The following is a 25,135-nucleotide window of genomic DNA, read 5'->3' on the forward strand; positions in this document are numbered from 1 at the left end:
CTTACTTAGATTTCAGTTTTTGCAGTGTGATGAAGCCGGCGAGGGGCAAGAAAGAGAGTTGGGTACAGACATTGAGCAAGGAATGAATAGAAGGAGATAAAACAATATCAATTACACCTCTCCTTAAAGTGGAATAGCACTTTTTTTATTTTTTTATTTTGCCAATCATTCACAATTCCTATAGGAAAAACAAGAACATCTTTTTTTATGCATTCTAATTCTTAAAATACAGCACATATGAGGTGGCTAACAATGCAACTAATGGGAGTACACTATTCCGCCCTCTGAAATACATCCGAAAAACGCCAACAATACTCCATTTACATGTCATGAATTGAATATTAACCAATTATTAGCAATATTGTTATTATAAGTGCTAATGGAGACAAACTATTTTTAGTGGCGCCGTGATCACGTAGAGCTAACAGGCTTGTAATGCCGTATTGACATATTCAATCAATCAATCAATCAATGTTTACATATATAGCCCTAAATGACGAGTGTCTCAAAGGGCTGCACAAGCCACAACGACATCCTCGGCTCAGATCCCACATCAGGGCAAGGAAAAACTCAACCCATTGGGACAATGAGAAAAATATTGAGCTGGTGAGCTCCTGCATCGCCTCTGAGCTGGTGAAAGTTAGAGATCATAAATAAGGTCTCACTTAGTAGACAGTAGAATGATTGTTATCATTACATACTGTAATCCGACAAGTTGGTACACTTTGACAACCAATTTAGACCCAGAGATGGCGAGAAAGACACGAAAAGATGCTCGTTTGCGACACTTTTAATTCATCTAGACGCCAAGATATAAACATCCTATCAGTCGGCATCCCAGTGAGAGCAGACATTATACAGTAAGTGGTAGTTTTATAATGTTCAGAGTTTGTATTTTTGTTTAGCACTTGAAGCTTAGTGTTTAACTACAGCTGGATCCGTTTAGCACACACCTTTAAAACTTGTCGACCATCCTCCTTATATTCAGGCTAAAAATGTAAGGTTCCGGATCATTATTTGTCCCAAAGTAATCATTGTTGGCTCTCATGAAGTCTGCATGAGTATTAGTGTTGTTGTTGAAGGGAAAAGCGAACGTTGCGATGCATCTGTTAAAATAATACGCTTAAAATGACCAAAATACGCAAATATTATTGAAAGTTATTTTGAATGTGCCTGTTAGAATGCATAAACACAAGGAAACATGTGCTCTTGTCTTACATAATGATTGTTAATAATAGACAAAATTCTCAAAAAAGTTCAGTTTCCCATGAACTCCTTTAATTCATCCTAATTCTATTTATCATCCTTGCTTGTTTTCTTCCTCCCTGGCACATTGTTCCCTCTCTCCATCTAGTTTCCTCCTCCCTAGTCCCTTCATTGTCATCCTGGCTACCTCCCTTGATTCCTTTCCTCACACTTTTTTCTAAATCCCTCTTCTCCCTTCCTTGACTTGTGTTCACCCTTGCCTTCCCTTCCTCCTTCCTTACATCCTCCAATGTCTCTCTTCCTCAATCCTTTCAATTCCATCAATACTCCATTTACATGTCATGAATGAGATATTAACCAAATATTAGCGATATTGTTATTATAAGCGCTAACAGTGACCAACTATTTTTAGTGGCGCCGTGATCACGTAGCGCTAACAGGCTTGTAATGCCATATTGACATATTGAGCTGGTGAGCTCCTGCATCGCCTCTGAGCTGGTGAAAGTTAGAGATCATAAATAAGGTCTCTCACCTAGTAGATCAGTGTTTTTCAACCTTTTTTGAGTGAAGGCACATTTTTTGCAGTGAAAAAATGCGGCGGCACACCACCAGCAGAAATCATTAAAAAACTAAACTCAGTTGACAGTAAAAAGTTGTCGTCATAATTGTTGGGTATGACTTTAAAGCATAGCCAACCATGCCTGACTATAGCACTTGTCTCAAAGTAGGTGTACTGTCACCACCTGTCACATCACACCCTGACTTATTTGGACTTTTTTGCTGTTTTCCTGTGTGTAGTGTTTTAGTTCTTGTCTTGCGCTCCTATTTTGGTGGCATTTTCTCTTTTTTTGGTATTTTCCTGTAGCAGTTTCATGTCTTCCTTTGAGCGATATTCCCCGCATCTACTTTGTTTTAGCAGTCAAGAATATTTCAGTTGTTTTTATCCTTCCTTGTGGGGACATTGTTGATTGTCATGTCATGTTCGGATGTACTTTATGGATGCCGTCTTTGCTCCAGAGTAAGTCTTTGCTGTCGTCCAGCATTCTGTTTTTGTTTACTTTGTAGCCATCAGTTTTCTGCATAGCCTTCGCTAAGCTTCAATGCCTTTACTTAGGGGCACTCACCTTTTTGTTTATTTTTGGTTTAAGCATTAGAAACCTTTTTATCTGCACGCTGCCTCCCGCTGTTTCCCACATCCACAAAGCAATTAGCTACCGGCTGCCACCTACTGATATGGAAGAGTATTACACAGTTACTCTGCCGCGCTCTAGACAGCACCGACACTCAACAACAACACATCATTTGCAGACTATAATTACTGGTTTGCAAAACATATTTTTAACCCAAATAGGTGAAATTAGATAATCTCCCACGGCACACCAGACTGTATCTCACGGCACACCAGTGTGCCACGGCACAGTGGTTGAAAAACACTGTAGTAGATAATAGAAAGATTATTACATACCGTAATCTGACAAATTGGGACACTTTGACAACCAATTTAGACCCAGAGATGGCGAGAAAGGCACAAAAAGACGCTTGTTTGCGACACTTTTTTAACCCTTTGTGAGGATTATAATTAAATCAGTCGGCATCCCAGTGAGAGCAGATATTATATATAAAACAATATCAATTACACCTCTCCTTAAAGTGAAACTGCACTTTTTTTTGGAATTTTGCCAATCATTCACAATTCCTATAGTAAAACAAGAACACCTTCTTTTTTTATGCATTCTAATTCTTAAAATACAGCACATATGAGGTGGCTAACAATGCAGCTAATGGGAGTACACTATTCCGCCCATAAAGCCCTCTAAAATACATCCGAAAAACGCCAACAATACTCCATTTACATGTCATGAATTGAATATTAACTAATTATTAGCAATATTTTGTATTATAAGCGCTAACGGAGACAAATAATTTTTAGTGGTGCCGTTTGCTTGTAATGCCATACTGACATAATGAGCTGGTGAGCTCCTGCATCGCCTGTGAGCTGGTGAAAGTTAGAGATCATAAATAGGGTCTCTCCCCTAGTAGATAGTAGAATGATTATTACATACTGTAATCCGACAAGTTGGTACACTTTGACAACCAATTTAGACCCGGAAATGGCGAGAAAGACACAAAAAGATGCTCATTTGCGACACTTTTTTTTAACACTTTGTGAGGATTATAATTAATTCTTCATCTAGACGCCAAGATATAAACATCCTATCAGTCGGCATCCCGGTGAGAGCAGACATTATACAGTAAGTGGTTGTTTTATAACAGTGGTTCTTAACCTTGTTGGAGGTACCAAACCCCACCAGTTTCATATGCGCCTTCACCGAACCCTTCTTTAGTGAAAAATCTAATTGTTTTTTTTTTCAAATTCAAGACAAAGTTATATGTTTTTGTAGTGCACAAAATGAACCGTGCATGAACATCACCTTGTTCAAAGAAAATAACCAACACAGTGCATGAACTCACAACAAATTACACACCTGCAAATCAGATTGAAAATTAGAGGGAACATTGTTTGGGGTATCCATAATACGCCGATAGGGAGAAGTTTTTATTTACACGATGAGTCGGATGTGTCTTGACCTCCGCCGAACCCCTGAGGCTGACTCACCGAACCCCTAGGGTTTGATCGAACCCAGGTTAAGAACCACTGTTTTATAATTTTCAGAGTTTGTATTTTTGTTACGCACTTGAGGCTTAGTCTTTAACTACAGCTGGATTTGTTTAGCACACACAAAATGTAAGGATCTGGATCATTATTTGTCCCAAAGTAATCATTGTTGGCTCTCATGAAGTCTGCACGAGTATTAGTGTTGTTGTTGTTGAAGGGAAAAGCCAACGTTGCGATGCATCTGTTAAAATAATACGCTTAAAATGACCAAAATACGCAAATATTATTGAAAGTTATTTTGAATGTGCCTGTTAGAATACATAAGCACAAGGAAACATGTGTTCTTGTCTTACATAATGATTGTTAATAATAGACAAAATTCTCAAAAAAGTGCAGTTTCCCATTAACTACTTTAAATGATCCTAATTCTCTTTATCATCCTTGCTTGTTTTTTTCCTCCCTTCCCTCTGTCCATCTAGTTTCCTCCTCCCTAGTCCCTTCATTGTCATCCTGGCTCCCTCTCTTGATTCCTTTCCTCACACTTTTTTTTTCTAAATCCCTCTTCACCCTTGCCTTCCCTTCCTCCTTCCTTCTTCCCGCCTCCGTCTTTCCCTGTGTACTTATTTTCTTTCATGTCTTTCTTTTCTTTACTATTTACCTTTTCCTCCTTCTTTGCCTCCCATATCCTCCATCCTTGCTCTCTCCATTCGTCCCACCCTTGCTTCCTTTGTTGTCACCTACTTTCTTCCCAGCCCTTCTCAACATTTTGCCTTTTCCCCTCTTTTCTTGGTAGAGTCATTTGCCCTGCAGGAACTTTTCCTCCTGCTGTCAAAATGACAGTTTTGTTGGGCCAAAGTTGAGCTGGTTGCTGACCCGCTAATCGGTGCAGACACTGCAGCCTGGGGTGTGTGTGTGTGTTTGATTGGTTTTGGGGAGGTGTGAAAGTGGAGCGATGGGTGCGTCAAAGGTATCAAGGAGGTCCAGATGAGATCTTCTCATGCTGCGTGTTTTCTCCACTTAAAGGGGAACTGCGCTTTTTTGCAATTTGGCCTATGGTTCACAATCATAATAAGAGACAAGAAAACAGATGTACTTTTTTATGCATTCTAACTAGAGATGTCCAATAATATCGGACTGCCGATATTATCGGCCGATAAATGCTTTAAAATGTAATATCGGAAATTATCGGTATCATTTTCAAAAAGTAAAATTGATGACTTTTTAAAACGCCGCTGTACGGAGTGGTACATGGACGTCGGGAGAAGTACAGAGCGCCAATAAACCTTAAAGACACTGCCATTGCGTGCCGGCCCAATCACATAATAACTACGGCTTTTAATACACACAAGTGAATGCAAGGCATACTTGGTCAACAGACATACAAGTCACACTGAGCGTGGCCGTATAAACAACTTTAACACTGTTACAAATATGCGCCACACTGTGAACCCACACCAAACAAGAATGACAAACACATTTCAGGAGTACATCTGCACCGTAACACAACATAAACACAACAGGACAAATACCCAGAACCCCTTGCAGCACTAACTCTTCCGGGACGCTACAATATACCTCCCACCCTCCCAACCTCCTTATGCTCTCTCAGGGAGCGCATGTCCCAAATTCCAAGCTGCTGTTTTGAGGCATGTTACAAAAAATAATGCACTTTGTGACTTCAATAATAAATATGGCAGTGCCATGTTGGCATTTTTTTCCATTCCTTGAGTAGATTTATTTTGGAAAACCTTGTTACATTGTTTAATGCATCCAGCGGGGCATCACAACAAAATTAGGCATATTAATGTGTTAATTCCACGACTGTATATATCGGTATCGGTTGATATCGGAATCGGTAATTAAGAGTTGGACAATATCGGATATCGGCAAAAAAGCCATTATCGGACATCTCTAATTCTAACTCGTTAATAAATCCTTGTTCAATGGAGTCAATGGGAGGTCCTCTATTCCTCACATAATGCCCTTTAAATAAATATCCAAAAAACACCAGCAATACTCTGTTTACATTTCGTGACTTGAATTTTAACCAGGTATTATTATAAAGGCTAATGTAGACTAAATATTTTTAGCGGCACACTGTTACAGAGCGCTAAGTAGCTTGTTGCTGCTATATTGACGTCATGTGCTGTTGAGCTACGTTCTTGCCTTGGAGCTCGTGAAAGTTTATACTACAAAACCCAAACCTGAAAACCTTTTTTTATTTTTTGGCAAATAATCATTAACTTAAAATTTAGTGGCAGCAACACATTGCAAAAAGTTGGCACAGAAGCATTTTTACCACTGTGTTACATGGCCTTTCCTTTTAACAACACTCAGTAAACGTTTGGGAACTGAGGAGACCAATTTTTTAAGCTTTTCAGGTGGAATTCTTTCCCGTTCTTGCTTGATGTACAGCTTAAGTTGTTCAACAGTCCGGGGTCTCTGTTGTGGTATTTTACGCTTCATAATGCGCCACACATTTTCAACGGGAGACTGGTCTGGCCTACAGGCAGGCCAGTCTAGTACCCGCACTCTTTTACTACGAAGCCACACTGTTGTAACACGTGCAGAATGTGGCTTGGCATTGTTTTGCTGAAATAAGCAGGGGCGTCCAGGAAAAAGACGTTGCTTGGATGGCAACATATGTTGCTCCAAAACCTGTATGTACCTTTCAGCATTAATGGTGCCTTCACAGATGTGTAAGTTACCCATGCATTGGGCTCTAATACACCTTCATACCATCACCACCAAAATAATTATATGACCCATTTAATGAATGTAAATAAGTTTAATAATGAAACTTGTTTTATTTAACATCAAACAGTAAGCTGATAATGACAACCGTGCTGTCCTGTTCTTATACTTCTGAGTCTCATTTGCAAGTACTATATTTTAGACTTTGCATGCAGTTGCATTTCCAAGATAGTAGTGTAAAGACGGTACGTTGCCTAGTCAGGGAGTAGTCTTTGCCATTCACTTAAATCTGATCTTTTGTTGAGTCCTACACTTTTACACACTTGCTGTTTGATTGGAACATGAATCTTAGTTGTAGGTTTGACTACCAAATCTGGAGGTATTGAAATGACCATGTAAAATTGCTAATGCTAATCATTAGCATGTGTATGGCATATCCAATATAAATTAGAATAGCACTAGCGCATTTGGAAAAGTGGAGCCTTACAGTAAGTTAGTAATTTTTTTCAGGCATACTTATTTCTGTTATGATCTGCTGCCGAGATCATGTTCAGTTTTGTCATCATGTGGAGGTGACGAACCCCAAGTTGCAGAGATGACGGGCGGTGTACAAGAAAACATGGTTTTAATGTTCAAAAAAAGGTGAAAACAAAAAGGCGCACAAGACGAAGGCACAACTTAACGCAGGAAACAAAAGCTAACACTTAGCCTGAACTATGGACATGAAACAAAAAGTCGCTAACTGTGGCATAAATAAACAAAACTTACTTGGCAAGGCACGAGCAGCATGAACTAAGCATGAAATCATCAGCATGAACTATGGTATCTCCAGAAAACAAGCATGAACAGAGCATTGCATGAAACAGGGAGTCCACAGCATACAACAAACAATACTCCAGCACTGACTGGAGGGCAAGGCAGGTTTAAATAATGCCTCTGATTAGTGCTCAGGCAGCAGGTGAGCGGGCGAACACTAATCAGAGGCAGGTGGAAATAATAAGTAAACATGGCAACTAAAACAAACAAGGGTGCACAAAAAAAGGGAACTATGAAGTCCAAAACTAACAGAACATAATACATGATCCGGGACATGGATCATGACAAGTTTGGTTTTTGGACTCCCTCAGTTCCCGTTTTTGTGCACCCCTGGGGTTGTTTTCTGTTTCCATGGGTGCTTCTTGTTTCCACCTGTCTCTGATTGGTTTTCGGGAGGCTCACCTGTTCCCTGAGCACTAATCACTAGCACTATTTAATACTGCCTTTTCCAGGTCAGTCAGCCTGGCTTCCTAATTTGCTACACGCAACAGTTGACGACTTTTGATTCCTGCTACCTGTATACTAGCTTCCTTCCTTTGCTTTTTGTTTGTTCCAGTCTGATTTATTTCTTAAATAAATCATTTCCTGTGTCCGAAGTCCGTCTGCACCCTGGGAGAACAAACCCCGCATCACCATGCGACCCGGTCGTCACAACTTTGTTGGCATTGCAAATTGTAACTTTACCTAAAAGACGTTTGGCTGAATCCTCTCTGAGTGCTGCTTCAGTGCTTGTTTATTTGCCACGTCCAGATCACTGGCGGAGTCTAAAACCGGTTGTGACATCCCATGCGACAAAATATGGCACTGTTTGATATTACATGAATCAATACTCGGTAGTACCGTTGGAATTCGGTCAGTGCTTTTAAAAGTACCTATATTGCTACCCATCCCCTAATTAGCACATCTAGTCACTTGGTTAAAATGGGATTCCAAAGGGAATGCTTGTTATGACCCAGCCTCACCTTGACTTGAACACCAGCAGCCCAAAGTTAAATAGAGTTTTAGCTCCCAGCTTTCGATAAAGAAACATGAGTAAAAACAGAAGTCAAACTGAAGAATGTCAGAGGTGAAGCCACTTTTAAAGGGGAACATTATCACAATTTCAGAAGGGTTAAAACCATTAAAAATCAGTTCCCAGTGGCTTATTTTATTTTTCGAATTTTTTTCAAAATTTTACCCATCACGCAATATCCCTAAAAAAAAAGCTTCAAAGTGCCTGATTTTAACCATCGTTATATACACCCGTCCATTTTCCTGTGACGTCACACAGTGATGCCAATACAAACAAACAGCAAGGTATAGCGACATTAGCTCGGATTCAGACTCGGATTTCAGCGGCTTAACACTGTCTGATGAGATAATTACTAACAACTATGAACTAGGTTTACAGCATATGAAATACATTTGGCAACAACATGCACTTTGAGAGTGCAGACAGCCCATTTCAGGCGCGCTAAGAACATATATTTTTCCACGATTTCAGCACTCAGGTTAACCATACCTAATTAGACACAAAATACTGCATTACACAAGACTACCCGAATGTACTCGAATGATTGAAAAAAATAAATGTTTTTAAGCTAAATTATTGGTAAACACAGTTTGTGTATAATAATTTACGTAAAACCGCGAGTAATGAATAAAGTTTTCATCAATTAATATATTCTGTAGACATACCCTCATCCGCTCTCTTTTCCTGAAAGCTGATCTGTCCAGTTTTGGAGTTGATGTCAGCAGGCCAGGGAAGCTAGGGTCGATATTCTTCTCTTGATCATCTTCGGTGGCATAAGGGACGGTGTGAGCCAAGACATCCAGTGGGTTTAGCTCGCTCGTCTGCGGGAACAAACTGCCACCATTGCTTGCCGTGCTACCGAGGTCCTTTGTCCCTGAATTGCTCACACACTCCGGCAGATTCAATGGGGGTCTGGCGGCAGATTTCTTTGACTTTATCGTTGGAAATGCATCTGCTTTGAGTGTCGCAGGATATCCACACATTCTTGCCATCTCTGTCGTAGCATAGCTTTCGTCGGTAAAGTGTGCGGAACAAACGACTGACCATTTCGTCGGCTTTCCCCACACTCTCGTATTTTGAACAAATTTCGTCCAATTTCTTGCCACTTTTGCATCTTAGGGCCACTGGTGCAACTTGAATCCGTCCCTGTTCGTGTTGTTACACTCTTCGACAACACACCGACGAAAGTGAGAAAATAGCGGATTGCTTCCCGATGTGTTGTGACGTCATCGCTCCGAGAGCGAATAATAGAAAGGCGTTTAATTCGCCAAAATTCACCCATTTAGAGTTCGGAAATCGGTTAAAAAAATATATGGTCTTTTTTCTGCAACATCAAGGTATATATTGACGCTTACATAGGTCCGGTGATAATGTTCCCCTTTAAGTTTGCTGACATATTGACTATGAAGATTATGAATAAAGTGGAAAAACGGTCATATCAGCAATGATGTTCTACTTTATTTTGCAGGATAATTTACTTCCTTCTATTCTGTTTTTAGCATTAGAGGATTGATTTAGACGTGTAATTGAATTCAGGACGTGAGGCTCAGGAATAATTACATTCCTGTTGTCTCATCTTGTTACTTCCTGACGATCATTTTATTTCCCGTCCAAATCCCAGGATGCGTTTATTTGTCTTCGCCCCACTGTGAGAGTGTTCTTCCTCCTTCCTTCCTCTTCCTCGCTGAGCCCTTCCACCGGAGCAATTCCACGTCTCCCCCGGCAAACAAAGGCAGCTAATGACATGCTGACACCGAGCCCGATGATTGAATTCATTAGGCATGCACGATAATTGCCAGGCACCGGCGTGCACGCAGCCGTCTATTCAGAGGACAGCTGTCAAATAACAAGCGGGAGAGAATGCCGTTTATTGTCGGGCCGGGCGGTGGGAACGTGGAGAGAGAGCGAGGCGAGCACCTGTTGTGGAGGCAGAGAGCTCTGCATGGATGCTGTATTGACGCTGGTTGCCGCCACGATTCTGTCCCAACGCTTCCCGTTTAAACTTTGTGTCTAAATTCAGCAATCACATTTTTTCTCCACTTTTAGACTTGTTTTTTAATGTTGTACAAACCCCGTTTCCATATGAGTTGGGAAATTGTGTTAGATGTAAATATAAACGGAATACAATGATTTGCAAATCCTTTTCAACCCATATTCAGTTGAATATGCTACAAAGACAACATATTTGATGTTCAAACTTTGCAAATAATCATTAACTTTAGAATTTGATGCCAGCAACACGTGACAAAGAAGTTGGGAAAGGTGGCAATAAATACTGACAAAGTTGAGGAATGCTCATCAAACACTTATTTGGAACATCCCACAGGTGAACAGGCAAATTGGGAACAGGTGGGTGTCATGATTGGGTTTTCAAGTAGATTCCATGAAATGCTCAGTCATTCACAAACAAGGATGGGGCAAGGGTCACCACTTTGTCAACAAATGCGTGAGCAAATTGTTGAACAGTTTAAGAAAAACCTTTCTCAACCAGCTATTGCAAGGAATTTAGGGATTTCACCATCTCCTGTCCGTAATATCATCAAAGTGTTCAGAGAACCCGGAGAAATCACTGCACGTAAGCAGCTAAGCCCGTGACCTTCGATCCCTCAGGCTGTACTGCATCAACAAGCAACATCAGCGTGTAAAGGATATCACCACATGGGCTCAGGAACACTTCAGAAACCCACTGTCAGTAACTACAGTTGGTCGCTACATCTGTAAGTGCAAGTTAAAACTCTCCTATGCATAGCGAAAACCGTTTATCAACAACACCCAGAAACGCCGTCGGCTTCGCTGGGCCTGAGCTCATCTAAGATGGACTGATACAAAGTGGAAAAGTGTTCTGTGGTCTGACGAGTCCACATTTCAAATTGTTTTTGGAAACTGTGGACGTTGTGTCCTCCAGACCAAAGAGGAAAAGAACCATCCGGATTGTTATAGGCGCAAAGTTGAAAAGCCAGCAGCTGTGATGGTATGGGGGTGTATTAGTGCCCAAGACATGGGTAACTTACACATCTGTGAAGGCACCATTAATGCTGAAAGGTACATACAGGTTTCGGAGCAACATATGTTGCCATCCAAGCAACGTTACCATGGATGCCCCTGCTTATTTCAGCAAGACAATGCCAAGCCACGTGTTACATCAACGTGGCTTCATAGTAAAAGAGCGTGGGTACTAGACTGGCCTGCCTGTAGTCCAGACCTGTCTCCCATTGAAAATGTGTGGCGCATTATGAAGCCTAAAATACCACAACAGAGACCCCGGACTGTTGAACAACTTAAGCTGTACATCAAGCAAGAATGGGAAATAATTCCACCTGAGGAGCTTAAAAAATGTGTCTCCTCAGTTCCCAAACCTTTACTGAGTGTTGTTAAAAGGAAAGGCCATGTGCATTCAACTGAATATGGGTTGAAAAGGATTTGCAAATCATTGTATTCTATTTATATTTACATCTAACACAATTTCCCAACTCATATAGAAACGGGGTTTGTAGAACCGAACCCTTATCCTCTTAAAAAACAGCATCCATTGCAGTGGACATTTTTGTTTTGCATTGATTCTACGTTGATTCATCAATCAAGCAAAGTGTATTTATATAGCCCTCAATCACAAGTGTTTCAAAGGGCTGCACAAGCCACAACGACATCCTCGGCTCAGATCCCACATCAGGGCAAGAACAGACTCAACCCAATGGGATGCAATGAGAAACCTTGGAGGGGACCGCAACGTGGCTTCATAGTAAAAGAGTGCGGGTACTAGACTGGCAACTCCACACGTTACCTTAACAATCTCCGAGGTCACATTGTTATGGTTATTTGTAACTCTGACAATACACATGTCCACTGCAGAGGACACAGGGTCTCCGGGGGTGGCACTTCGCACCGCGACGTTGCCGTGCTTTGACCTCCATCTCAAAGTACTTTTTCTCCTCTCCTTGCAGAAGACGGAAGAAGACGAGTTGGTGCTGACTCCGGATGGCAGCAGGGAGATCCTGACCTTCGAGATCCCTCTCAGCGACTCGGGCTCGGCGGGTTTGGGCGTCAGCGTGAAGGGCAATCGCTCCAAGGAGAACCACGCCGACCTCGGCATCTTCATCAAGTCCATCATTAACGGAGGGGCGGCCTGCAAGGTCGGATGTCCTTTTTTGCTTCGAGTCTTAAAATGCTGGGGAGGAAAAAAAACGGAACAGTTTAGATTAGGGATGTCAAACATGAGGTCCGGATTAGGCCCGTGAACAGGTTCAATCCGGCCCGCGAGATGAATTTGCTCAGTGTAAAATTGAGATGCATTTTAATTTAAAGAAACTGCTGTTCTAAATGTGTCCACTGGATGTCGCAAAAGCAATTTGGTAGGCAAGCAAATAGTTTATGCAAAGCAAGAGGTGCACGGGACAGCTAGTGCTGCGACTCCTCCCCCTCGACACAACGTAAAACAAACAGGAGTAAAATAAACAATTGGTAACCCCACCTACTCAGTGGCCTTGTGGTTAGAGTGTCCGCCCTGAGATCGGTAGGTTGTGAGTTCAAACCCCGGCCGAGTCATACCAAAGACTATAAAAATGGCACCCATTACCTCCCTGCTTGGCACTCAGCATCAAGGGTTGCAATTGGGGGTTAAATCACCAAAAATGATTCCCGGGCGCGGCCACCGCTGCTACTCACTGCTCCCCTCACCTCCCAGGGGGTGATCAAGGGTGATGGGTCAAATACAGAGAATAATTTCGCCACACCTCGTGTCTGTGTGATTATCATTGGTACTTTAACTTTAACACGTTGCATGAGACTCTGCACAGTGATATAGTTCTGTGAAAATTATTGTCTTCTGTGCAAATTTAAAGTGAACAGTGGAAATGATAAATGACGTAGATGATACATAGAAGCGTTTTTATTTAAGTGAAGTGAATTATATTTATGTAGCGCTTTTCTCTAGTGACTCAAAGCGCTTTTACATAGTGAAACCCAATATCTAAGTCACATTTAAACCAGTGTGGGTGGCACTGGGAGCAGGTGGGTAAAGTGTCTTGCCCAAGGACACAACAGCAGTGACTAGGATGGTGGAAGCGGGGATCGAACCTGGAACCCTCAGGTTGCTGGCACGGCCACTCTACCAACGGAACTATACCGCCCCATTTAAGCTTTATTGAGTTTTTTGTTCTAACCCTGTGACTTGAAGTTTAACTGCTTTGTAGATAGACTGAGATTAAACTGCACCATTTTTTTTCTCCACAGAAGTTTCAACTACCGGTAACCTAAAGTGTTTTCTGATATGTACATTTTTCAGAATGTGCTTGTTCTAATTTGGGCCAAAGTAAAACGAAAAACAATCCGAAGCTGTCGTAGCTGTACTTTTAAGTAGGGATGTCCGATATTATCGGCCGATAAATGCTTTAAAATGTAATATCGGAAATTATCGGTATCTGTTTCATAATTATCGGTATCGGTTTCAAAAAGTAAAATGTATGACTTTTTAAAACGCCGCTGTGTACACGGACAAAGGGAGAAGTACAGAGCGCCAATAAACCTTAAAGGCACTGCCTTTGCGTGCCGGTCCAGTCACATATCTACGGCTTTTCACACACACAAGTGAATGCAAGGCATACTTGATCAACAGCCATACAGGTCACACTGAGGGTGGCCGTATAAACAACTTTAACACTGTTACAAATATGCGCCACACTGTGAACCCACACCAAACAAGAATGACAAACACATTTCGGGAGAACATCCGCACCGTAACACAATAGAACAAATACCCAGAACCCCTTGCAGCACTAACTCTTCCGGGATGCTACAATACACCCCCCCCCCCCAAACCTCCTCATAGTCTCTCTCAGGGAGAGCATGTCCCAAATTCCAAGCTGCTGTTTTGAGGCATGTTGAAAAAAATTATGCACTTTGTGACTTCAATAATAAATATGGCAGTGCCATGTTGGCATTTTTTTCCATAACTTGAGTTGATTTATTTTGGAAAACCTTGTTACATTGTTTAATGCATCCAGCGGGGCATCGCAACAAAATTAGGCATAATAATGTGTTAATTCCACGACTGTATATATCGGTATTGGTTGATATCGGTATCGGTAATTGAACAATATCGAGATATCGGTAAAAAAAATAACATTATCGGACATCTCTTCTTTTAAGTTATTATGCCATGATTTTACCCGTCCGGCCCACGTGGGAATAGATTTTCCTCCAGGCGGGCCCCTGAGCTAAAATGAGTTTGACACCCCTGGTTTAGATAAAAAGTGACTCTTTAATCCGTGTTAATGTTATTGTAGGTTAAAGGCACAATGTGTAAGCGTCAGACAGCTTTTAAACTCATCGACACCACCCAAAAACAGCTGGTTAGCATATCCTGCTGAGAATATGCGCCTTCTGCAGTGGACATTCCTTTTGTTACTGTTACACGATAAATACATGTCCACTGCAGAGGACGCTGGTTCTCGAGAGGATGACACATTCTTATTAAGCTGTTTAACTTTGCAAGAGAATGTATTAGTTTATTCATGAGGATTGTTGAAGTTTTCAAAATATTACATCAAAATGATTCCACAGTTTGGAATTGTTGCTTTATTTTAATTCCACCCCTTCGCCTTTCAGAAGCGCCGCCTGATAAACACATTTTGGTGCTTCACAGTCAAATGACGAAAACAGTCGTATTGGTCCTTTGTTTTTGTTTTCTTTAAGTGACAACTATTGATGGACACAATATCACTCATATGTCATAACGCATTGATGCTTCTGAATCGTTTGACCCATAATTCTCCTAAAGTTAGCAAGCTCATATGCTTATTTACAATACTTTTTATATACAGTCTTCGCAAGCGAGCATACTTTTTTACAATACCTTTTTTTAACAGTATTGCATCCAATACAAATACTATACCGTATTTTTCGGACTATAAGTCGCAGTTTTTTTCATAGTTTGGCCGGGGGTGCGACTTATACTCAGGAGCGACTTATGTGTGAAATTATTAACACATTACCGTAAAATATCAAATAATATTATTTATCTCATTCATGTAAGAGACTAGACGTATAAGATTTCATGGAATTTAGCGATTAGGAGTGACAGATTGTTTGGTAAACGTATAGCATGTTCTATATGTTATAGTTATTTGAATGACTCTTACCATAATATACCAGGCACGTACACAGTTGGTTATTTATGCCTCATATAACGTACACTTATTCAGCCTGTTGTTCACTATTCTTTATTTATTTTAAATTGCCTTTCAAATGTCTATTCTTGGTGTTGGGTTGTATCAAATAAATTTCCCCCCAAAATGCGACTTATACTCCAGTGCGACTTATATATGTTTTTTTCCTTCTTTATTATGCATTTTCGGCCGGTGCGCCTTATACTCCGGAGCGACTTATACTCCGAAAAATACGGTACATTAAATTAGGTTCGCTCTTTTTGTCTACAAGGCTTGAATGTTTAAAGATGATGATCAATATTTAAAGATTTAATACTCACAAATAGCACCTTTTAAAGGGAACATTATCACAATTTCAGAATGGTTAAAACCATTAAAAATCAATTCCCAGTGGCTTATTTTATTTTTCGAAGTTTTTTTCAAAGTTTTACCCATCATGCAATATCCCTAAAAAAAGCTTCAAAGTGCCTGATTTTAACCATCGTTATAAACACCCGTCCATTTTCCTGTGACGTCACATAGTGAAGCCAACACAAACAAACATGGCGCATAGAACAGCAAGCTATAGCGACATTAGCTCGGATTCAGACTCGGATTTCAGCGGCTTAAGCGATTCAACAGATTACGAATGTATTGAAACGGATAGTTGTAGTGTGGAGGCAGGTAGCGAAAACGAAATTGAAGAAGAAACTGAAGCTATTGAGCCATATCGGTTTGAACTGTATTCAAGCGAAACCGACGAAAACGACACGACAGCCAGCGACACGGGAGAAAGCGAGGACGAATTCGGCGATCGCCTTCTAACCAACGATTGGTATGTGTTTGTTTGGCATTAAAGGAAACTAACAACTATGAGCTAGGTTTACAGCATATGAAATACATTTGGCAACAACATGCACTTTGAGAGTGCAGACAGCCCAATTTTCATCAATTAATATATTCTGTAGAGATACCCTCATCCGCGCTCTTTTCCTGAAAGTTGATCTGTCCAGTTTTGGAGTTGATATCAGCAGGCCAGGGAAGCTAGGGTCGATAGGGGGTTTAGCTCGCTCGTCTGCGGGAACAAACTGCCGCCATTGCTTGCCGTGCTAGCGAGGTCCTTTGTCCCTGAATTGCTCACACACTCCGGCAGATTCAATGGGGGTCTGGCGGCAGATTTCTTTGACTTTATCGTTGGAAATGCATCTGCTTTGAGTGTCGCAGGATATCCACACATTCTTGCCATCTCTGTCGTAGCATAGCTTTCGTCTGTAAAGTGTGCGGAACAAACGTCCAATTTCTTGCCACTTTCGCATCTTTGGGCCACTGGTGCAACTTGAATCCGTCCCTGTTCGTGTTGTTACACCCTCCGACAACACACCGACGAGGCATGATGTCTCCAAGGTACGGAAAACAGTCGAAAAAAACGGAAAATAACAGAGCTGATTTGACTCGGTGTTTGAGAAAATGGCTTATTGCTTCCCGATGTGACGCCACGTTGTGACGTCATCGCTCCGAGAGCGAATATTAGAAAGGCGTTTAATTAGCCAAAATTCACCCATTTAGAGTTCGGAAATCGGTAAAAAAAATATATGGTCTTTTTTCTGCAACATCAAGGTATATATTGACGCTTACATAGGTCTGGTGATAATGTTCCCCTTTAAACTTGGTAAGTGACACAAGGACACTTAGCTGTGTCTCAGCAGCTCTTAAGCAAAACTTCTGCGTGAAAGCCTCTATGAATACTAATGGGCCAATTGCTTATTGTTCTTCCTGAGAACAGGCAGTGTTGACAACATAATAGCGCTAAAAGCACCCCAAAGTGGATATGCTGACTCCTGGATTAGTTAAAGATCGTTGTCAAAGAGGGGATGTGACCATTTTCTTGACTTGTCTAGACAGACAAATCTATATACTGTTGTTGTTTCCTGTCTGCCAACAGGACGGGCGGCTGCGGGTCAACGACCAGCTGATTGCCGTCAACGGGGAGTCGCTCTTGGCCAAAACCAACCAGGACGCAATGGAGACGCTGAGGAAGTCCATGTCCACGGAAGGCAACAAGCGCGGAATGATCCAGCTCATTGTGGCTCGCCGAATCAGCAAAAGAAGCGAGGTAGGGTACCCGAAAAATGCACCTCCATAAAAGAGCAAGAAAAAGCGAAACAAATGTTTAGTTTGATGTTTACTTTAAAGCAGCCCTGGGCAAATTTAGGCCCGGCGGCCACATGCGGCCCATTAAGCTTTTCAACCTGGCCCGCCGGACATTCCCAAATAAAAATGTTTTAGATGTTTAAGATGTAAAGTGTAGCTGCCATCATGATGTGCGGTGATGTTTTCTAATGACTGTAAGTCTTCAACTATACCAGGGGTCGGCAACCCGCGGCTCTTTAGCGCCGCCCTCGTGGCTCTCTGGAGCTTTTTCAAAAATGTATGAAAAAGTTGAGGGGAAAATATTTTTTGTGTTAATATGGTTTCTGTAGGAGGACAAACATGACACAAACCTCCCTAATTGTTATAAAGCACACTGTTTATATTAAACATGCTTCACTTATTCCAGTATTTGGCGAGCGCCGTTTTGTCCTACTAATTTTGGCGGTTCTTGAACTCACCGCAGTTTGTTTACATGTACAACTTTCTCCGACTTTCTAGGACGTGTTTTATGCCACTTCTTTTTCTGTCTCATTTTGTCCACCAAACTTTTAACGTTGTGCATTAATCCACAAAGGTGAGTTTTGTTGATGTTATTGACTTGTGTGGAGTGCTAATCAGACATATTTGGTCACTGCATGACTGCAAACTAATCGATGCTAACATGCTATTTAGGCTAGCTATATGTACATATTGCATCATTATGCCTCATTTGTAGCTATATTTGAGCTCATTTAGTTTCCTTTAAGTCCTCTTAATTCAATTTATATCTCATGACACACTATCTGTATGTAATATGGCTTTTATTTTTTTGCGGCTCCAGACAAATTTGTTTTTGTATTTTTGGTCCAATATGGCTCTTTCAACATGTTGGGTTGCCGACCCCTGAACTATACTAAGTCTTTCAATGGTTGGAATCTGCGCTTTGGCATGATATACTAGTTACTACGGTCATCTAATTAGTTACTATAGTAATGTAAGTAACAGCAGCTCAGACGAGGCACCAAGCAGTGTAGGTGGGGAGCGTTTCCACAGAGTGTTTCCAGAGCCTGAAATAGGGGTTCTAAAGCTTAGTGATATATCACATATATCAGATTGTAGGTGTTTTTTGTTTTTTTTTACCTTTTACGTTCATATTTAGCTGTGTTTGTTGCATTTTTGTTGCGTTTCGCTTGATTGTAAGGGGTGAGGGGGTGTGACGCTCATATGTTGTCAATATTCAGTGTTTTATTGTTCATAGTTAATACTGTAAATCTCACATTCTTTATTTTCATGTACATTCTGGGTGTCTCATTCAGTCAAAAAATGTGCAATTCCATTCCGTTTTTTCAGGCGGTCTGTCATAACGTTTTTAGCATTCAATCAGACATTATTGTGAGGTTTTGTATTAGTGTTCCTAAAAATTGATATACGGCCCCCAGACACATTTTCTTATCTAAAAGATGTCCGATATTATCGGACATCTCTAAGTGTATTGGATATGTTTTGGTGTACATTTTGTGTATTTTTTTCCCCATAGTCACATTTATAACCTACTTTCTGTGTATGTCTGCAAAGGCATTCTTAGATTGCAAATGAGACCACACCCCACCCTCTCCAAAAGTATCAGAATAGATATTTAGATTTACCTGTGACAACATCACATACAGTATGTCACATACATCTTTTGTCGCACAAACTGCGCATAAACAAGCTGCATTTACAGTATGTCACTGCATGTCGAATGTCTGTGTTATTGTGTGCAAGCCACAATTAGATGAAAATAATATTTTGTCCTGTAATTCCTACCTTCTCTTGCTTCATATTAATGTTGCAATGGCGCTGTCTTTTTAGTCAGAGTTTAGCGGTGAATCCAATTGTACTGGTTCACGTGTTAAATGTTGTAGACAAACAAACATGGAAGTATTTATTTTATAGTCATCCGAGCAGGCGTCAGGGCATGAGACGAGAAGGAATAACACGGGAGTCTGCAGGCAGCAGTCTCTGCACAGCAGAGGGGGAGGAGGTTGGCCACATAAGTATGTCCGCCAATGTGTGAGGTCATAAATGATCCACTGTTAATAAAGAAAAACACAAAACGCAACGAACAGAGACATCTAAAATGGTGTGCAAGCTCACACCAAAATGCATGAACCTCATGATTTAAAGGCCTACTGAAACCCACTACTACCGACCATGCAGTCTGATAGTTTATATATCAATGATGAAATCTTAACATTGCAACACATGACAATACGGCCGGGTTAGCTTACTAAAGTACAATTTTAAATTTTGCGCGAAATATCCTGCTGAAAACGTCTCGGTATGATGATGCCTGCGCGTGACGTCACGGATTGTAGAGGACATTTTGGGACAGCATGGTGGCCAGCTATTAAGTTGTCTGTTTTCATCGCAAAATTCCACAGTATTCTGGACATCTGTGTTGGTGAATCTTTTGCAATTTGTTCAATGAACAATGGAGACAGCAAAGAAGAAAGCTGTAGGTGGGAAGCGGTGTATTGCGACCGACTGCAGCAACACAAACACAGCCAGTGTTTCATTGTTTACATTCCCGAAAGATGACAGTCAAGCTTTACCATTGGCCTGTGGAGAACTGGAACAACAGAGACTCTTACCAGGAGGACTTTGAGTTGGATGCGCAGACGCGGTACCGTGAGTACGCATGCAGCTGCGGCTTCCAAACATTTGATCGCTTGCCCGTACGTGCGTGCCGCTATGTGCATGTCACGTACGTAACTTTGGGGACTTTGGGGAAATATATGTGCTGTATGAACTTTGGGGAGGTGAACGGTACTTTGGGCTGTGGGATTGAGTGTGTTGTGCAGGTGTTTGAGTTGTATTGGCGGGTTATATGGACGGGAGACGGGAGGTGTTTGTTATGCGGGATTAATTTGTGGCATATTAAATATAAGCCTGGTTGTGTTGTGGCTAATAGAGTATATATATGTCTTGTGTTTATTTACTGTTTGTCATTCCCAGCTGAATATCAGGTCCCACCCGCCTCTCACAGCATCTTCCCTATCTGAATCGCTCCCACTGCCCTCTAGTCCTTCACTCTCACTTTCCTCATTCACAAATCTTTCATCCTCGCTAAAATTAATGAGGAAATTGTCGCTTTCTCGGTCCGAATCGCTCTCGCTGCTGGTGGCCATGATTGTAAACAATGTGCGGATGTGAGGAGCTCCACAACCTGTGACGTCACGCTACTCGTCTGCTACTTCCGGTACAGGCAAGGCTTTTTTATCAGCGACCAAAAGTTGCGAACTTTATCGTCGATGTTCTCTACTAACTCCTTTCAGCAAAAATATGGCAATATTGCGAAATGATCAAGTATGACACATAGAATGGACCTGCTATCCCTGTTTAAATAAGAAAATCGCATTTCAGTAGGCCTTTAATGTCTTGGCATTTTTCCGTATCCTGCATTGTAACAACTCTCATTAATCAGAAAAAAGGAAAATCATCATAGATCCCCTTTAATGTACAACATGTATCAAATCCTCTCCGTGGAAAAGTTTGGACACTCCTGACCTAAAGGGTGCTGTCCTACATTGTCAACTTGTCAGATGTTTTCCTCTTGCTCTGTTTCTAAATCGGTCGGGTACGCGAGCTTCATGAGATTTCCATGACATCTTTAGAATTTTTCATGTCACAATTTAAGGAAGCCCACTCTGTGTTTCACACAGGACTCTATTTATATATCCAGGCCTGGAATTTTTACCTTTTAAGGTCAAGGCAAGTGTTGCTTTAAAGGAGGACTCATATTTTAGGGCACCAAGGCAATTTGTATATGTATATAAGAAAAATGGGCAAAGTGTCCCGTTACGCCGGCCTAACTGGTCGGTTTAGGAGGCATGTGCCCAGTTGTTATTTATGATGTACTATATTGCCAAAAGTATTTGGCCTCCCATCCAAATGATCAGAATCAGGTTTCCTAATCACTTGGCCCGGCCACAGGTGTATAAAATCAAGCACTTGGACATGGAGACTGTTTCTACAAACATTTGTGAAAGAATGGGCCGCTCTCAGTGATTTCCAACGTGGAACTGTCATAGGATGCCACCTGTGCAACAAATCCATTAGACTCTAGAGCAGTGGAAACGTGTTCTCTGGAGTGATGAATCACGCATTTCCATCTGGCAATCTGATGGACGAGTCTGGGTTTGGAGGTTGCCAGGACAACAGTGTGAAATTTGGTGGAGGAGGAATTATGGTGTGGGGTTGTTTTTCAGGAGTTGGGCTTGGCCCTTTAGTTCCAGTGAAAAGAACGTTGAATGCTCCAGGATACCAAAATGATTTATATTTTTATTAAGGATCCCCATTAGCTGGTTGCCACAACAACCCACTAGTCTTCCTGGGGTCCACCAACTCAATACAATTACAAGTAAAAGCATATTATTATAACTACACAAGACAGAAAAAAATAAAAGCATCAATAAGAAAACAAGCAAACAATTTACAGTCACAGAATAATAATTACCATATAAATATAACTACCGTATTTTTCGGACTATAAGTCGCTCCGGAGTATAAGTCGCACCGGCTGAAAATGCATAATAAAGAAGGAAAAAATATATATAAGTCGCACTGGAGTATAAGTCGCTTTTTGGGGAAATTTGTTTGATAAAACCCAACACCAAAAATAGACATTTGAAAGGCAATTTAAAATAAATAAAGAATAATGAACAACAGGCTGAATAAGTGTACGTTATATGAGGCATAAATAACCAACTGAGAACGTGCCTGGTATGTTAACGTAACATATTATGGTAAGAGTCATTCAAATAACTATAACATATAGAACATGCTATACGTTTACCAAACAATCTGTCACTCCTAATCGCTAAATCCCATGAAATCTTCTGCCTCGGTGTCGCTCCTGGTATGCCCCGCTAGCGTCCATTCTTTCTGCTGCTCGATCGCCGTTTTCTGGTGCATATTTCACTACGTCCAGCTTGTAATCTGCAGTATATGATTTCCTTTTCGGTGCCATTTTTGTTCAGTCCTTCTCAGTTTTTATAAGTTACCGCGATTGTTTGTAGCGTATAGCATATAGCAGTTAGCATTCCAAAACCCACAATGCACTTCTGCCATGACTCGCCCCCGCCGAATTCTTATTGGTTGGCGTGTGAGTGACGATTGCTGACGTGTGTGTGACGATTGCGGACATTTGCTTCGTCGCTCACGCGAATGAGATAAATAATATTATTTGATATTTTACGGTAATGTGTTAATAATTTCACACATAAGTTGCTCCTGAGTATAAGTCGCACCCCCGGCCAAACTATGAAAAAAACGTTGGCTTATAGTCCGAAAAATACAGTACACAATACAAAACCAAACAAAATCATCAACAAGCAAACTAATTTGAAGACTCAGATAAAATATTACTTTCTTTTTAAAAACCTGTTTACTTTCAATGCCGGTGATAATTCGAGGCAGGTTATTCCAGAGCGATACAAATCTATAAATAAAAGATTTCCGCAAAGCATTCTTCCTGAGACGAGGGAGTACAAAATACCCCTCACTCGTTTTGGACAATTCCATGCTCCCAACCTTCTGGGAACAGTTTGGAGCGGGCCCCTTCCCTCTTCCAACATGTCTGCACCAGTGCACAAAGCAAGGTCCATAAAGACTTGGATGACAGAGTCTGGTGTGGATGAACTTGACTGATCTGAACCCGATAGAACACCTTTGGGATGAATTAGAACAGAGACTGAGAGCCAGGCCTTCTCGACCAACATCAGTGTGTGACCTCACCAATGTGTTTTGGAAGAATGGTCGAAAATTCCTATAAACTCCGCAACCTTGTGGACAGCCCTCCCAGAATAGTTGTAGCTGTAATAGCTGCAAAATGTCATATTGAACCCTATGGGTTAGGAATGGGATGGCACTTCAAGTTCATATGTGAGTCAAGGCAGGTGGCCAAATACTTTTGGCAATATAGTGTATTTGAAGTCACCATTTAGAAGGAGGTTGGAGTGTGCAAAAAAATCTCAACAGGTTTGAAGTGAAATTCACAACTTTCTCCATGGCTTTCATGTCATGTTTCTACATTGTGTGGACACCTCGACCTGTCGCCCGCGTACGTGCACATGTTTGAGAGCGTGCATGTGACCGCCCCTGGCACTGCTTTAGCTTCCTCGCTTTCCTCTTCCAACCTGCTCTGTCAAAATTTTGATTTCCCTCTCGGCCCGTCTGGTAATTGAAAGCTGAGTCGCAGCCCGGGGGCCTGTTTTGTTTTTTTGTGCACTTGTGTGTGCGCACATCAAGGTGCCTACTGCTTTTGTGTGTGTAATAGTGCATGTGGACCACCTGTGCTGTTCTCTAATGCATGTATGAATTCATATTCAAGGCTCTGTGTCAGAGCGGCGAGAGGCTCGTCCACGCTTCAGCTGCAGGGCCTCAGGCAAGGCCGCGGGCAGTCCCGCCATCTGCCCCCCTGCCACCCCCTTACATGAAATCAGTGCCCTGCACATGTTGATAACCCCTCCCACCAGCCAGCTGCCTTTATCGTATGGGAAGAGTGCAATAACTGCTCACATCGTAAAGGCTGTGTGACATTTACTTGACATCTGCAATCAAATCACACCTTATTTACCTCCCCGCTCATGTCTCGTCTCCTGAGGAGCCAATTTCAAATCTCAAATGTTTGCCATTGCATAAATCACAAGCATGACCGCGCCTTCCTCCTCCTCCTCCTCCTCCACACGGAGCGGCCGCGCGATGGGATCCAGACCTTCCCGCCCCTTCATTATCCGACTGAATATGCAACGAGCTGCAGTGTGGCTTGTCGATGCTCAAATCCCCCGCCCGCCCTCCACCAGCCCCAAATCCCCCGCTATTACTGAGGCGCTTCACCTCAGCTGGCCAAATTCATTAACACCCTCATTTAAAGTCAAGAGCAACACACAGCGGCGACTTGCAAACACCCGAGATGGAGCGAAATATTGGAAACAACCGTACTTCCTTCCACCTCTAAAAACATGCACCTGGGGATAGGTTGATTGGCAACTCTAAATTGGCCCTAGTGTGTGAGTGTGAATGTTGTCTGTCCATCTGTGTTGGCCCTGCGATGAGGTGGTTACTTGTCCAGGGTGTACACTGCCTTCCGCCCAAATGCAGCTGAGATAGGCACCAGCACCCCCCGCGACCCCGAAAGGGACAAGCGGTAGAAAATGGATGGATGGATGGATTACAAAAGAAAATCGTGCAAATGTAAACTTTTTTTTTTCCTGCAATAAATTTTAGCAGGCACATAAATAGATAAATAAATAAACAATGTTGGACATTTCTCCTCTCCCTTGATATCCTAGGGAGGTCCCTGAGCTCAATTCATGTCTACACTAAGTCGTTTAACCTGTTAAACAAATAATTATTTGGCCTAAGCCCCGTTTCAGCCACACTAAACCATCGTTTAAGGTACCCCTTCTCGGACACATTTTTACACGGGTAAGCATACTTGCCAACCTTGAGACCTCCGATTTCGGGAGGTGGGGG

At 41.7% G+C, this 25,135-nt stretch overlaps 1 protein-coding gene across 4 annotated transcripts in view; it reads left to right on the forward strand.

Annotated features, from left to right (window-relative positions):
- pard3ab (par-3 family cell polarity regulator alpha, b) overlaps positions 1 to 25,135 on the forward strand; it is a 427,849-nt gene that overhangs the window by 238,818 nt on the left and 163,896 nt on the right. For all 4 annotated transcript variants that reach the window (XM_061979076.2, XM_061979077.2, XM_061979075.2 and 1 more), the window contains 2 exons: positions 12,287 to 12,475; positions 17,430 to 17,600. In XM_061979076.2, the coding sequence (XP_061835060.1) occupies positions 12,287 to 12,475; positions 17,430 to 17,600 (360 nt within the window). The remainder of the gene's footprint in view (positions 1 to 12,286; positions 12,476 to 17,429; positions 17,601 to 25,135) is intronic.

This window comes from Nerophis lumbriciformis, linkage group LG19, assembly GCF_033978685.3.
Source record: "Nerophis lumbriciformis linkage group LG19, RoL_Nlum_v2.1, whole genome shotgun sequence".
NCBI lineage: Eukaryota > Metazoa > Chordata > Actinopteri > Syngnathiformes > Syngnathidae > Nerophis > Nerophis lumbriciformis.